We start from the raw sequence: 16,531 nt of genomic DNA on the forward strand, positions 1-16,531 counted from the left end.
CAGCACGGGTGTTAGATACAGAGTAAAGCCCCCTCTACACTGTCCCCAACAAACACTCCCAGGACAGGTACAGCACGGGGGTTAGATACAGAGTAAAGCTCCCTCTACACTGTCCCCCATCAAACACTCCCAGGACAGGTACAGCACGGGGGTTAGATACAGAGTAAAGCTCCCTCTACACTGTCCCCATCAAACACTCCCAGGACAGGTACAGCACGGGGGTTAGATACAGAGTAAAGCCCCCTCTACACTGTCCCCATCAAACACTCCCCAGGACAGGTACAGCACGGGGGTTAGATACAGAGTAAAGCTCCCAAAAAAAAGGAAGACTAATAAAGGGTTAGATCGCAGTTTTAAACAACGATCTAACATCCTTCCAGGCCATTTTTGTGCTGGTACCAGCTCATAATTTAGTGAATTTTATTTTGTAACTTGCTGTGTTGGGATTTGAACTCACAGGCTGGGTCACTAATCCAGGGCTCTGAACATGGCCTTTCGCGGTCTGCACAGGTTTTCCTTCCAACAAAACCAGGGCCTAATGACACAGGCATTCAGCATCCTCCTTCACATTTCGACCAAACCTGGATTAAGAAGACCTGCATTTCTTTGGCACCTTTCCCATCCTCAGTTAGGGGTAGGCAGTGGCGTAGTGGTATTATCACTGGACTAGTAACCCAGAGACCCAGGGTATTGCTCTGGGGACATGGGTTCAAATCCCACCACAGCAGAAAATGGAATTTGAATTCAATTAATAAATCTGGAATTGAAAGCTAGTCTAATGATGGCCTTGAAACCAATGTCGATTGTTGTAAAAACCCATCTGGTTCACTAATGTCCTTCAGGGAAGGGAAATCTGCTGTCCTTACCTGGTCTGGCCTACATGTGACACCAGACCCACAACAATGTGGTTAACTCTTACATGCCCTCTGAAATGGCCGAGCAAGACACTCAGTTGTATCTAACCGCTACGAAGTCAATAAAAAGGAATGAAACCGGACGGACCACCCGGCATCGACCTAGGCACCAGAAACGACAACGGCAAACCCAGCCCTGTCGACCCTGCAAAGTCCTCCTTACTAACATCTGGGGGCTTGTGCCAAAGTTGGGAGAGCTGTCCCACAGACTAGTCAAGCAACAGTCTGACATAGTCATACTCACGGAATCATACCTTACAATGTCCCAGACACTGCCATCAGCATCCCCGGGTATGTCCTGTCCCACCGGCAGGACAGACCCACCAGAGGTGGTGGGACAGTGATATACAGTAGGGAGGGAGTTGCCCTGGGAGTCCTCAACATCGACTCTGGACCCCATGAAGTCTCATGGCATCAGGTCAAACATGGACAGGGTAACCTCCAACTGATTACCACCTACCGCCCTCCCTCAGCTGATGAGTCAGTACTCCACCATGCTGAACACCACTTGGAGGAAGCACTGAGGGTGGCAAGGGCACAAAATGTACTCTGGGTGGGGGACTTCAATGTCCATCACCAAGAGAGGCTCGGTAGCACCACTACTGACCGAGCTGGCCGAGTCCTAAAGGACATAGCTGCTAGACTGGGTCTGCGGCAGGTGGTGGGGGAACCAACACGAGGGAAGAACATACTTGACCTCGTCCACACCAATCTGCCTGCCGCAGGTGCATCTGTCCATGACAATATTGGTAGGAGTGACCACCGCACAGTCCTTGTCGAGACGAAGTCCCGCCTTCACATTGAGGATACCCTCTATCGTGTTGTGTGGCACTACCACCGTGCGAAATGGGATAGATTTCAAACAGATCTAGCAATGTAAAACTGGGCATCCATGAGGCACTGTGGGCCATCAGCAGCAGCAGAATTGTACTCAACCACAATCTGTAACCTCATGGCCCGGCATATCCCCCACTCTACCATTACCATCAAGCTAGGAAACCAACCCTGGTTCAATGAACAGTGCAGGAGGGCATGCCAGGAGCAGCACCAGGCATACCTCAAAATGACGTGTCAACCTGGAGAAGCTACAACACAGGACTATCTGCATGCCAAACTGTGTAAGCAGCATGCGATAGACAGAGCTAAGCGATCCCATAACCAACAGATCAGATCTAAGCTCTGCAGTCCTGACACATCCAGCCGTGAATGGTGGTGGACAATTAAACAACTAACTGGAGGAGGTGGCTCCACAAATATCCCCATCCTCAATGATGGGGGAGCCCAGCACATCAGTGCGAAAGATAAGGCAGAAGCATTTGCAACAATCTTCAGCCAGAAGTGCCAAGTTGATGATCCATCTCGGCCTCCTCCTGAAGTCTCCAGCATCACAGATGCCAGACTTCAGCCAATTCGATTCACCCCAGGTGATATCAAGAAACGACTGAAGGCACTGGATATTGCAAAGGCTATGGGCCCTGACAATATTCCGGCAATAGTACTGAAGACCTGTGCTCCAGAACTAGCTGTGCTCCTAGCCAAGCTGTTCCAGTACAGTCACAGCACTGGGATCTACCCTGCAAAGTGGAAAATTGCCCAGGTATGTCCTGTACACAAGAACAGGACAAGTCCAACCCGGCCAATTACCGCCCCATCAGCCTATTCTCTATCATCAGTAAAGTGATGGAAGGTGTCATTAACAGTGCCATCAAGCGACACTTTCTTAGCAATAACCTGCTCAGTGACACTCAGTTTGGATTCTGCCAGGGCCACTCAGCTCCTGACCTCATCACAGCCTTGGTTCAAACATGGACAAAAGAGCTGAACTCCAGAGGTGAGGTGAGAGTGACTGCCCTTGACATCAAGGCAGTATTTGACCGAGTATGGCATCAAGGAGCCCTAGCAAAACTGAGGTCAATGGGAATAAGGGGGGAAACCCTCCACTGGCTGGAGTCATACCTAGCGCAAAGGAAGATGGTTGTGGTTGTTGGAGGTCAATCATCTGAGCTCCAGGACATCACTGCAGGAGTTCGTCAGGGTCGTGTCCTAGGCCCAACCATCTTCAGCTGCTTCATCAATGACCTTCCTTCAATCATAAGGTCAGAAATGGGGATGTTCGCTGATGATTGCACAATGTTTAGCACCATTCGTGACTCCTCAGATACTGAAGCAGTCCGTGTAGAAATGCAGCAAGACCTGGACAATATCCAGGCTTGGGCTGATAAGTGGCAAGTAACATTCGCACCACACAAGTGCCAGGCAATGACCATCTCCAACAAGAGAGAATCTAACCATCTCCCCTTGACATTCAATGGCATTACCATCACTGAATCCCCCACTATCAACATCCTAGGGGTTACCATTGACCAGAAACTGAACTGGAGTAGCCAAATAAATACCGTGGCTACAAAAGCAGGTCAGAGGCTAGGAATCCTGAGGCGAGTAACTCACCTCCTGACTCTCCAAAGCCTGTCCACCATCTACAAGGCACAAGTCAGGAGTGTGATGGAATACTCTCCACTTGCCTGGATGGGTGCAGCTCCAACAACAATCAAGAAGCTCGACACCATCCAGGACAAAGCAGCCCGCTTGATTGGCACCCCATCCACAAACATTCACTCCCTCCACCACTGACGCACAGTGGCGCAGTGGTTAGCACCGCAGCCTCACAGCTCCAGGGACCCGGGTTCGATTCCGGGTACTGCCTGTGTGGAGTTTGCAAGTTCTCCCTGTGTCTGCGTGGGTTTTCTCCGGGTGCTCCGGTTTCCTCCCACAAGCCAAAAGACTTGCATGTTGATAGGTAAATTGGCCATTATAAATTGTCACTAGTATAGGTAGGTGGTAGGGAAATATAGGGACATGTGGGGATGTGGTAGGAATATGGGATTAGTGTAGGATTAGTCTAAATGGGTGGTTGATGTTCGGCACAGACTCGGTGGGCCGAAGGGCCTGTTTCAGTGCTGTATCTCTAATCAAATTAATCTAATCAAAGATGCACTGCAGCAATACACCAAGGCTCCTTCGACAGCACCTTCCAAACCCGTGACCTCTACCACCTAGAAGGACAAGGGCAGCAGACGCATGGGAACCCCACCACCTGCAAGTTCCCCTCCAAGTCACACACCATCCTGACTTGGAACTATATCACTGTTCCTTCACTGTCGCTGGGTCAAAATCCTGGAACTCCCTCTCTAACAGCACTGTGGGTGTACCTACCCCACATGGACTGCAGTGGTTCAAGAAGGCAGCTCACCACCACTTTCTCAAGGGGCAATTAGGAATGGGCAATAAATGCTGGCCTGGCCAGAAACGCCCACATCCCATGAATGAATAAAAAAAGGAAGTCCCAGAGCACTTTACAACCAATGAAGCACTTTTTTTTGAAGTAATGTAGAAAACGTGACAGCCAATTTGCGCACAGCAAGATCCCACATACAGCAATTTGATAATGACCCAGATCATCTGTTTTTTTTTCACCCGAAAGACGGCTCCTCCGACAGTGCGGCACTCCCTCAGTACTGGCACTGGGAATGTTGGCCTGGATTGTGGGCTCTAGTCTCTGGAGTGGGGGCTCGAACCCACAACTACCTCCTGCCTCAGAGGCGGGGAGAGGTTTTAGTCACATCATGCAACGCCCTTTTCCCCCCCTGCCACCCGGTGAAGGGCCGCGCCCCGCCACAGCCTTACCCGGTTGACGGTTCCATGATGCACCCTCCCAAACGCTTCGGATTCAAGCAGGTACACTTCCGGTCATCCGTGTCGTGACTGATGCCCAGGTTGTGCCCCAGTTCGTGAGCCACAGTCGAGCCCACTCCCAGCACACTGACCGAGTGATCCTAGGAGGAGAGGACAAGGTGAGCCAGCTTTCCGGGGTCATCGCACGGTCAAAGCCCAGAGAACGTTCGCTCAGGTTGGCCGAGCTTTGGAACTGCCCTCAAGTCTAACTGGTCGGCTCCCTCTCCTGCGCTCGCTGATCTACACTGTCTCCCAGTCCAGCAACGCCTCGATTTTGAAATCCTTAACCTCCAGTTAAAATCCTCTCCACTGCCCCTCGCCCCCTCCCTATCTCTGTCACCTCCTCCAGCCCCTACGACCCTCCGAGATCTCTGCGCTCCTCCAATTACGGCCTCTTGCCCATCCCCCCTGATTCCCATCGCTCCACCATTGGCGGCCGTGCCTTCAGCTGCCTGGGAGCTCTGGAATTCCCTCCCTAAACCTCTCCGCCTCTCTCTCTCTCTCCTCCTTTAAGACGCACCTTAAAAACCGACCTCTTTGACCGAGCTTTTGGTCGCCTGTCCCCTAATATTTCCGTATGTGGCTCGGGGGTCAGAGTTCAGCTGATAACGCTCTCTAAGCACCATGGGACATTTTTCGTTCAAGGCCCGAAATAAGTATCAATACATCGAAGGCGGGGGCGGGAAATGGCTGCAGTCGGCCATCTTTCCACTTTCTCTCCTTTGCTCGCGGCAGGCTCCCTCACTCTACTTGGCAAACAGTCACGAGCGTTAACTTGACAACGCAGAATTCTCCCTCGTTCCTGCTCCCCCTGTGGTCCCTCAAACCGCTGAGCCTTGTTTGAGATGCAGCTATTCAACCCTGAGGGGAATCACGTGCGTTTGGGAGTCACCCCCCGCCTCAGACATAATTAATTCCCTCACCACGTTGACGCCACCCGAACGGTCCCTGGAGCACATGGAGCTCTGCGATGCCATGCCAATTGTGCCACCATCAAACGTGCCCCCTCTGGAAAAGAAAAAGTCAAAAGGGGATTTACTTATTTCCCCCTCCACCCGCCCCCCCCACCACCACCTGAGAGAGGGCACCTCCGGACCGTGCGACAATCCCTCAGTACTGGCACTGGGAGTGCCAGCCTGGATTACGGGGCCTCCATTCTTTGGAGCGGGGGACTCCGAGGCCTACACAGGTTTGAAGAGCTCGGTCCCTCTCGGACCAGGTCGGCCAACACAGAAGACTGGGTAAAGGGCATCAGAGGGGGCAGATTCAGTCTGAGAAATGGGTGGGTGACGTGACTCACATTAGCAGCTGCGCGTTGTCATGGTGAAGACGGGGCAGAAGGTCGCGTTCCCTCCACTTCAGGAACCTCTTCAAGGTGTCACTGGGGCTCTTGACGATTTCAAAGGGGTCCTTCTTGCTCCACACCTCCACGCCAACCAGTGCCACGCGGATGTTGAGGGGCCTGTAAAACTGGTGGCACAGAAAAAGCCTTGCTGATTCATCCATTGTCTAGTTGCATTGCAACAACAACTTTTGTAAAACACCCCAAGGGCACCATCAAACAGAATGGAAGGAGATATTAGGGGACAGGCGACCAAAAGCTCAAAGAGGTGGGTTTTAAGGAGCGGCTTAAAGGAGGAGAGAGAGAGGGGGGCGGAGAGGTTTAGGGAGGGAATTCCAGAGCTCCCAGGCAGCTGAAGGCACGGCCGCCAATGGTGGAGCGATGGGAATCGGGGGGGGGATGGGCAAGAGGCCGGAATTGGAGGAGCGCAGAAATCTCGGAGGGGCTGGAGGAGGTGACAGAGATAGGGAGGAGGGGTGAGGGCCAGGGCACTTGGAGCTCGATCGCGAGCTCGATCACCTGGCACCCCAAACACACAGACACACGTGTCAGGGGATTGGTTAGAAGGTTCATTACTCACTGCATCCACTTGGTTTGCGATTTCCAGCAGCCTCATTTGGAGGGACCTGAGATTATAGCCACTGTCTTGAAACTGCGGGAAAAAACAGGGAAAAGGATAAGAAATGCAGTTTACCCCATTCCAATTGGACTCGCCCATCCCAGTTCAGCGACCGCGGTCACGTCTACAGTCCCTCACCAGCACAATGCTGTAACGGCTTTGCTCCAACTCCCATTAACACGACAAACGTGCATTTGTCTGACTCCTTTCACCACCGCAGGGCATCCCAGAGCCAATTAAGCACTTTTTTATTGAAACATGGCCGCTGTTGCCAACTAGGACAAGCGGCGGCCACTTTGCGCACAGCAGGATCCCACAAACAGCAAAGTGATAATGACCCAGATCATCTGTTCTTTTTTCATGATGTTGGTTGAAAGATAAATATTGGCCCCAGGACCCCGGGGAGAACTCGACCCGCCACCCACCCAGTCTTCTTCCAGTAGTGGCCGTGGGATCTATTACGATCATCTGAGGGGGAAGACAACGCCTCAGATATTGTGGGAGCTTTCTGTGCGCAGATTGTCTGCCAAGCTTCCTACATTACAACAGTGACTACATTGTAAATATAAGGAGGAGTTTCTCCAGACCAAAGCCTCCAATTGAGGCTGAAGAAAAATAAACACAGATCAGCACTTAGTTCAAACTCAAACCCCTCCTACGCTAGGAATCAGGCCAGTGGTTCTTCTCTGCTGAGGGACTAGAGGGATGGTCTTCGATGGGAGAGTTAGGGGACTAGAGGGATGGTCTTCGATGGGAGAGTTAGGTGACTAGAGGGATGGTCTTCGATGGGAGAGTTAGGGGACTAGAGGGATGGTCTTCGATGGGAGAGTTAGGGGACTAGAGGGATGGTCTTCGATGGGAGAGTTAGGTGACTAGAGGGATGGTCTTCGATGGGAGAGTTAGGGGACTAGAGGGATGGTTTTCGATGGGAGGGTTAGGGGACTAGAGGGATGGTCTTCGATGGGAGAGTTAGGGGACCAGAGGGATGGTCTTCGATGGGAGAGTTAGGGGACCAGAGGGATGGTCTTCGATGGGAGAGTTAGGGGACTAGAGGGATGGTCTTCGATGGGAGGGTTAGGGGCCTAGAGGGATGGTCTTCAATGGGAGAGTTAGGGGACTAGAGGGATGGTTTTCGATGGGAGGGTTAGGGGACTAGAGGGATGGTCTTCGATGGGAGAGTTAGGGGACTACAGGGATGGGCTTCAATGGGAGAGTTAGGGGACTAGAGGGATAGTCTTCGATGGGAGAGTTAGGGGACTAGAGGGATGGTCTTCGATGGGAGAGTTAGGAGACTAGAGAGATGGTCTTCGATGGGAGAGTTAGGGGACTAGAGGGATGGTCTTCAATGGGAGAGTTGGGGGACTAGAGAGATGGTCTTCAATGGGAGAGTTAGGGGACTAGAGAGATGGTCTTCAATGGGAGAGTTGGGGGACTAGAGGGACGGGTTTCAATTGAACTTTCCCATTGAAAGCCATCCCTCTGGTCCCCTAACCAATGTCAATGTCTCAGACATGGGCTCGTGGTTTCCAGCACAACGTTCATTTTAAGCAGAACCTCCCCAGACTCGAGACCTACACAGCTATGTGGAGTGGTCACTTGCCCCTCCACAGCGGCTGAAACACCCAATCGACCTACATACCTCTTTATTGTCAGCAACCATCACCAGCTCAATGTATTTGGTTTCTGTGAGAATATCTCTCTTCAACTGAGGAAAGAACAAATTACATCCTTAAACAGCCAGTTTCAAAATATGTGATGAAATACCTCTCTGTTCATCTGACATCCTTCAGAATAGATCAGCAATTACAGATAGGAATACAAGAAATGTTTCCAAAATGAAAAGGCCACTTGGCCCATGTCCCTCTAGTCCCCTACCTCTCCCATCGAAGACCGTCCCTCTACTCCCCTAACATTCCCATTGAAGACCATCCCTCTAGTCCCCTAACTCTCCCATCGAAGACCATCCCTCTAGTCCCCTAACCCTCCCATTGAAGACCATCCCTCTACTCCCCTAACATACCCATCGAAGACCATCCCTCTAGTCCCCAACTCTCCCATCGAAGACCATCCCTCTAGTCCCCTAACTCTCCCATCGAAGACCATCCCTCTAGTCCCCTAACTCTCCCATCGAAGACCATCCCCCTAGTCCCCTAACTCTCCCATCAAAGATCATCCCTCTAGTCCCCTAACTCTCCCATCGAAGACCATCCCTCTAGTCCCCTAACTCTCCCATCGAAGACCATCCCTCTACTCCCCTAACATACCCATCGAAGACCATCCCTCTAGTCCCTAACTCTCCCATCGAAGACCATCCCTCTAGTCCCCTAACTCTCCCATCGAAGACCATCCCTCTAGTCCCCTAACACTCCCATCGAAGACCATCCCTCTAGTCCCCTAACTCTCCCATCGAAGACCATCCCTCTAGTCCCCTAAGTCTCCCATCGCAACATCTGACTACAGTCCAAGGTGATACCCTGTGATGACGCGACTCCTCCTCCTCCTCCTGAAGAGCGGAATGTTCCGGAGAATGGTGACTGACAGCACACCGTTTCTGATTGAAGTGGACAGGCTGTATCCTGTAGATAAGGTGCACTTCATTCCTGTCCCCAGAAAGGGGCTCGATCCCATAGCTTTGGTTCCTGGTCAACACAATTAAACCCCTGGGGAGGAAAAGTAACAAGAATTCATCGGGGACCCCAATTCTTAAGGAGGTTGACATCATCGGTCGTTGATACTCGGCAGTCACTTCTCAAATCGACCAGACCACACATGAACATTTTTTCATCGAAATTACAGTACAAGTGGAGGCCCTTCAGCCCATCATTCATATGCAAGCCCTTCAGCCCGTCATTCATATGCAAGCTCTTCAACCGAATTAACTTGCTCGAATCCCATTTGCCGTCCTATTACCCTCGTTCAATAGCTCATCAAATTCCCATGTAAAAGACAAAACCACCTGCACCAGACGGATTGCTCGTCCAGGTTCGAACAAGCCTGTGTAACCAAACATTTTGACTTCCTCCCCACCACTCCCCTCACTTCATTTTCCCAGGGATAATCTTCAGCACGTGCCCCTTTGCGACTGATTCACAAGCTGGTAGAAGCAACCTTTCACTGTTTTGCCCTCTCAAGGACTTATGAACTTCCAATAATCTCTACCTAACCATGCTACTGAATTGGAGATCTCTCTCTCTCTCTCCGGGGGAGGAGAGATAAATGCTGCACAGCTACAGAAGGAGGTCAAGGCCACGGTAAGTTCAGAGGTCAGAGTTGACCAGTGCTGCCCAAACCACATGGTTAACTGGAAATCCTGCTTATTAGATGAAAAAATATGCAACAGACACCAGTGTGCGTGTCAATCATAGAATCATACAGCGCAGAAGGAGTCCATTCGGCCCAGCGTGCCTGTGCTGGCTCTTTGAAAGAGCTATCCAATTAGTCTCCAATTCACCCCCCCCCCACCCCCACTCTTTCCCCCATATCCCTGCACATTTCTCCCCTTCCAGTATTTATCCAATTCCCCCTTTTGAAAGTTACTATTGAATCTGCTTCCATCGCCCTTTCAGGCAGCGCGTTCCAGATCACAACAACTCACTGCGTTAAAAAAAAATTCTCCTCCTCTCCCCCCCCCCCTCTGGTTCTTTTACCAATTATCTTCAATCTGTGTCCCTCTGGTTACCGACCCTCCTGCCACTGGAAACAGTTTCTCCTTATTTACTCCATCGAAACCCTTCCTGATTTCGAACGCCCCGATTAAATCTCCCCCTTAACCTTCTCTGCTCTAAGGAGAACAATCCCAGCTTCTCCCAGTCTCTCCACATTCACTGGAGTCCCTCATCCCTGCTCCCATTCTGGTAAATCTCCCTCCGCACCCTCTCCGAGGTCCTGACATCCTTCCTAAAGTGCGGAGCCCTGAATTGGACACAATACTCCAGCTGGGGACTAACCAATGATTTGTAAAGGGTTAGCATAACTTCCTTTGTACTCTCTGCCTCTATTTATAAAGCCCAGCATCCTGTATGCTTTATTAACTGCTTTCTCAACCTGTCCTGCCACCTTCAAAGATTTGTATAAATACACTCCCAGGTCTTTCTGTCCCTGTAACCACTTTAAAGATTGTATTGTTTAGCTTGCAGTCCCTTTCCTCATTCCTCCTGCTAACATTCATAACTAAACAATTGCAATGTTAAGTTTCATCTTTCATTCGTGTGCCATTTCTCCCTGCTGCCGATGCTTGTTCCTCTGCTTCTTATTACTCACGACACTCCCAACTTTTGCGCCATTTGCAAACTTTGAAATGATGCACGATGTACCAACGTGCAGGTCATTAACATATAACAGGTCAGCTTGAACTTTTTGTGTGTTTGTTGGTAAGAAGGTGAGGTGAAAAGCATACTGTGCGAGTGTTGTTGTGTTCAACTAGAAGGACAAGGGCAGCAGACGCATGGGAACACCACCACCTGCAAGTTCCCCTCCAAGTCACACACCATCCTGACTTGGAACTATATCGGCCGTTCCTTCACTGTCGCTGGGACAAAATCCTGGAACTCCCTTCCTAACAGCACTGTGCATGTACCTACCCCACACGGACTGCAGCGGTTCAAGAAGGCAGCTCACCACCACCTTCTCAAGGGGGCAATTAGGGGATGGGCAATAAATTCTGGCCTGGCCAGCGACGCTCACATCCAAGAATGCATAAACAAAAAGAAAAAAAAATCACTGCGGTTAGTTAACAATTCTGACAGCATTTGAGAGGGCTTTGCTCTGCAACCAGACAGAGCAGTATGCTGATTATTGATAGGTTTAGCAGTGCTCCTCCCTGCAGTTAGTATCATGAACCCCGCTCCCCACTACCCAAGCAAGGAAGAGAAGAATTCAGGACAGGAGACTTTTGGAGAAACTTGGCGTACACAGAGGTCCAGCCCTCAAGTACATACCTCAGGCCCGAACAGAGGCTGACACTGACCCGGGAGTCGGGGAAACCGTTCACTCGACCATGGTAATAGCAGTTAGTCTGAAAGAAAGCAGACCATGAAACTCAAACACATCAATCACAGGACCCTTCCCCTGTTCCTATAATACACACAGGGGCTGCTATTCTCTATAATACACACAGGAGCTGCTATTCTCTGTAATATACACCGGGGCTGCTATTCTCTGTAATATACACCGGGGCTGCTATTCTCTATAATATACACAGGGGCTGCTATTCTCTATAATATACACAGGGGCTGCTATTCTCTATAATACACACAGGAGCTGCTATTCTCTATAATATACACAGGGGCTGCTATTCTCTAGAATATACACAGGAGCTGCTATTCTCTAGAATATACACAGGAGCTGCTATTCTCTATAATAGACACAGGAGCTGCTATTCTCTGTAATATACACCGGGGCTGCTATTCTCTATAATATACACAGGAGCTGCTATTCTCGAGAATATACACAGGAGCTGCTATTCTCTATAATATACACAGGGGCTGCTATTCTCTATAATATACACAGGGGCTGCTATTCTCTATAATATACACAGGGGCTGCTATTCTCTATAATATACACAGGGACTGCTATTCTCTATAATACACACAGGAGCTGCTATTCACTATAATATACACAGGAGCTGCTATTCACTATAATATACACAGGGGCTGCTATTCTCTATAATATACACAGGGGCTGCTATTCTCTATAATATACACAGGGGCTGCTATTCTCTATAATATACACAGGGGCTGCTATTCTCTATAATATACACAGGGGCTGCTATTCTCTATAATATACACAGGGGCTGCTATTCACTATAATATACACAGGAGCTGCTATTCACTATAATATACACAGGGGCTGCTATTCTCTATAATACACACAGGAGCTGCTATTCACTATAATATACACAGGAGCTGCTATTCACTATAATATACACAGGGGCTGCTATTCTCTATAATATACACAGGGGCTGCTATTCTCTATAATATACACAGGGGCTGCTATTCTCTATAATATACACAGGGGCTGCTATTCTCTATAATATACACAGGGACTGCTATTCTCTATAATACACACAGGAGCTGCTATTCACTATAATATACACAGGAGCTGCTATTCACTATAATATACACAGGGGCTGCTATTCTCTATAATATACACAGGGGCTGCTATTCTCTATAATATACACAGGGGCTGCTATTCTCTAGAATATACACAGGAGCTACTATTCTCTATAATAGACACAGGAGCTGCTATTCTCTTGAATATACACAGGAGCTGCTATTCTCTATAATAGACACAGGAGCTGCTATTCTCTATAATAGACACAGGAGCTGCTATTCTCTATAATAGACACAGGAGCTGCTATTCTCTATAATAGACACAGGAGCTGCTATTCTCTGTAATATACACCGGGGCTGCTATTCTCTATAATATACACAGGAGCTGCTATTCTCTAGAATATACACAGGGGCTGCTATTCTCTAGAATATACACAGGAGCTGCTATTCTCTATAATAGACACAGGAGCTGCTATTCTCTTGAATATACACAGGAGCTGCTATTCTCTATAATACACACAGGAGATGCTATTCTCCATAATATGCACAGGAGCTGCTATTATTTAGAATATACACAGGGGCTGCTATTCTCTATAATATACACAGGAGCTGCTATTCTCTATAATATACACAGGAGCTGCTATTCTCTATAATATACACAGGGGCTGCTATTCTCTATAATATACACAGGGGCTGCTATTCTCTATAATATACACAGGGGCTGCTATTCTCTATAATATACACAGGGGCTGCTATTCTCTATAATATACACAGGAGCTGCTATTCTCTATAATATTCACAGGGGCTGCTATTCTCTGTAATATACACAGGGGCTGCTATTCTCTATAATATACACAGGAGCTGCTATTCTCTGTAATATATACAGGAGCTGCTATTCTCTATAATATACACAGGAGCTGCTATTCTCTATAATATACACAGGAGCTGCTATTCTCTATAATACACACAGGAGCTGCTATTCTCTATAATACACACAGGAGCTGCTATTCTCCATAATATACACAGGGGCCGCTATTCTCTATAATATACACAGGAGCTGCTATTCTCTAGAATCTCCACAGGAGCTGCTATTCTCTATAATATTCACAGGGGCTGCTATTCTGTAGAATATACACAGGGGCTGCTATTCTCCATAATATACACAGGGGCTGCTATTCTCTATAATATATACAGGGGCTGCTATTCTCTATAATATATACAGGGGCTGCTATTCTCTATAATATACACAGGAGCTGCTATTCTCTATAACATACACAGGAGCTGCTATTCTCTATAATATACACAGGAGCTGCTATTCTCTATAATACACACAGGAGCTGCTATTATTTAGAATATACACAGGGGCTGCTATTCTCTATAATATACACATGAGATGCTATTCTCCATAATATACACAGGAGCTGCTATTATTTAGAATATACACAGGGGCTGCTATTCTCTATAATATACACAGGAGCTGCTATTCTCTATAATATACACAGGAGCTGCTATTCTCTATAATATACACAGGAGCTGCTATTCTCTATAATATACACAGGAGCTGCTATTCTCTATAATATACACAGGGGCTGCTATTCTCTATAATATACACAGGGGCTGCTATTCTCTATAATATACACAGGAGCTGCTATTCTCTATAATATACACAGGAGCTGCTATTCTCTATAATATACACAGGGGCTGCTATTCTCTATAATATACACAGGGGCTGCTATTCTCTATAATATACACAGGAGCTGCTATTCTCTATAATATACACAGGAGCTGCGACTCTCTGGAATCTCCACAGGAGCTGCTATTCTCTATAATATTCACAGGGGCTGCTATTCTGTGGAATATACACAGGGGCTGCTATTCTCTATAATATACACAGGAGCTGCTATTCTCTATAATATACACAGGAGCTGCTATTCTCCATAATATACACAGGAGCTGCTATTCTCTGTAATATACACAGGGGCTGCTATTCTCTATAATATACACAGGAGCTGCTATTCTCTATAATATACACAGGAGCTGCTATTCTCTAGAATCTCCACAGGAGCTGCTATTCTCTATAATATTCACAGGGGCTGCTATTCTGTAGAATATACACAGGGGCTGCTATTCTCCATAATATACACAGGGGCTGCTATTCTCTATAATATATACAGGGGCTGCTATTCTCTATAATATACACAGGAGCTGCTATTCTCTATAACATACACAGGAGCTGCTATTCTCTATAATACACACCGGGGCTGCTATTCTCTATAATATACACAGGAGCTGCTATTCTCTATAATACACACAGGAGCTGCTATTCTCTTGAATATACACAGGAGCTGCTATTCTCTATAATACACACAGGAGATGCTATTCTCCATAATATGCACAGGAGCTGCTATTATTTGGAATATACACAGGGGCTGCTATTCTCTATAATATACACAGGAGCTGCTATTCTCTATAATATACACAGGAGCTGCTATTCTCTATAATATACACAGGGGCTGCTATTCTCTATAATATACACAGGGGCTGCTATTCTCTATAATATACACAGGGGCTGCTATTCTCTATAATATACACAGGGGCTGCTATTCTCTATAATATACACAGGGGCTGCTATTCTCTATAATATACACAGGAGCTGCTACTCTCTAGAATCTCCACAGGAGCAGCTATTCTCTATAATATTCACAGGGGCTGCTATTCTCTGTAATATACACAGGAGCTGCTATTCTCTGTAATATATACAGGAGCTGCTATTCTCCATAATATACACAGGGGCTGCTATTCTCTATAATATACACAGGAGCTGCTATTCTCTAGAATCTCCACAGGAGCTGCTATTCTCTATAATATTCACAGGGGCTGCTATTCTGTAGAATATACACAGGGGCTGCTATTCTCCATAATATACACAGGGGCTGCTATTCTCTATAATATATACAGGGGCTGCTATTCTCTATAATATATACAGGGGCTGCTATTCTCTATAACATACACAGGAGCTGCTATTCTCTATAATATACACAGGAGCTGCTATTCTCTATAATACACACATGAGATGCTATTCTCCATAATATACACAGGAGCTGCTATTATTTAGAATATACACAGGGGCTGCTATTCTCTATAATATACACAGGGGCTGCTATTCTCTATAATATACACAGGAGCTGCTATTCTCTATAATATACACAGGAGCTGCTATTCTCTATAATATACACAGGAGCTGCTATTCTCTATAATATACACAGGGGCTGCTATTCTCTATAATATACACAGGGGCTGCTATTCTCTATAATATACACAGGGGCTGCTATTCTCTATAATATACACAGGAGCTGCTATTCTCTATAATATACACAGGAGCTGCTATTCTCTATAATATACACAGGGGCTGCTATTCTCTATAATATACACAGGGGCTGCTATTCTCTATAATATACACAGGAGCTGCTATTCTCTATAATATACACAGGAGCTGCTACTCTCTGGAATCTCCACAGGAGCTGCTATTCTCTATAACATTCACAGGAGCTGCTATTCTCTGTAATATACACAGGGGCTGCTATTCTCTATAATATACACAGGAGCTGCTATTCTCTATAATATACACAGGAGCTGCTATTCTCCATAATATACACAGGAGCTGCTATTCTCTAGAATATACACAGGGGCTGCTATTCTCTATAATATACACAGGAGCTGCTATTCTCTAGAATCTCCACAGGAGCTGCTATTCTCTATAATATTCACAGGGGCTGCTATTCTGTAGAATATACACAGGGGCTGCTATTCTCCATAATATACACAGGGGCTGCTATTCTCTATAATATATACAGGGGCTGCTATTCTCTATAAT

At 47.4% G+C, this 16,531-nt stretch overlaps 1 protein-coding gene across 4 annotated transcripts in view; it reads right to left on the minus strand.

Moving 5' to 3' along the window:
* The window catches only part of adam15 (ADAM metallopeptidase domain 15), a 46,683-nt gene that overhangs the window by 21,298 nt on the left and 8,854 nt on the right, over positions 1-16,531 (minus strand). For all 4 annotated transcript variants that reach the window (XM_068022841.1, XM_068022840.1, XM_068022842.1 and 1 more), the window contains exons 3-9: positions 11,545-11,621; positions 9,081-9,267; positions 8,247-8,312; positions 6,569-6,640; positions 5,947-6,116; positions 5,570-5,654; positions 4,599-4,747 (exon numbers count right to left, since the gene is read on the minus strand). In XM_068022841.1, coding sequence (XP_067878942.1) covers positions 4,599-4,747; positions 5,570-5,654; positions 5,947-6,116; positions 6,569-6,640; positions 8,247-8,312; positions 9,081-9,267; positions 11,545-11,621 — 806 coding nt within the window. The remainder of the gene's footprint in view (positions 1-4,598; positions 4,748-5,569; positions 5,655-5,946; positions 6,117-6,568; positions 6,641-8,246; positions 8,313-9,080; positions 9,268-11,544; positions 11,622-16,531) is intronic.

This window comes from Heterodontus francisci, chromosome 46 (genome assembly GCF_036365525.1).
Source record: "Heterodontus francisci isolate sHetFra1 chromosome 46, sHetFra1.hap1, whole genome shotgun sequence".
Taxonomy (NCBI): Eukaryota; Metazoa; Chordata; class Chondrichthyes; order Heterodontiformes; family Heterodontidae; genus Heterodontus; species Heterodontus francisci.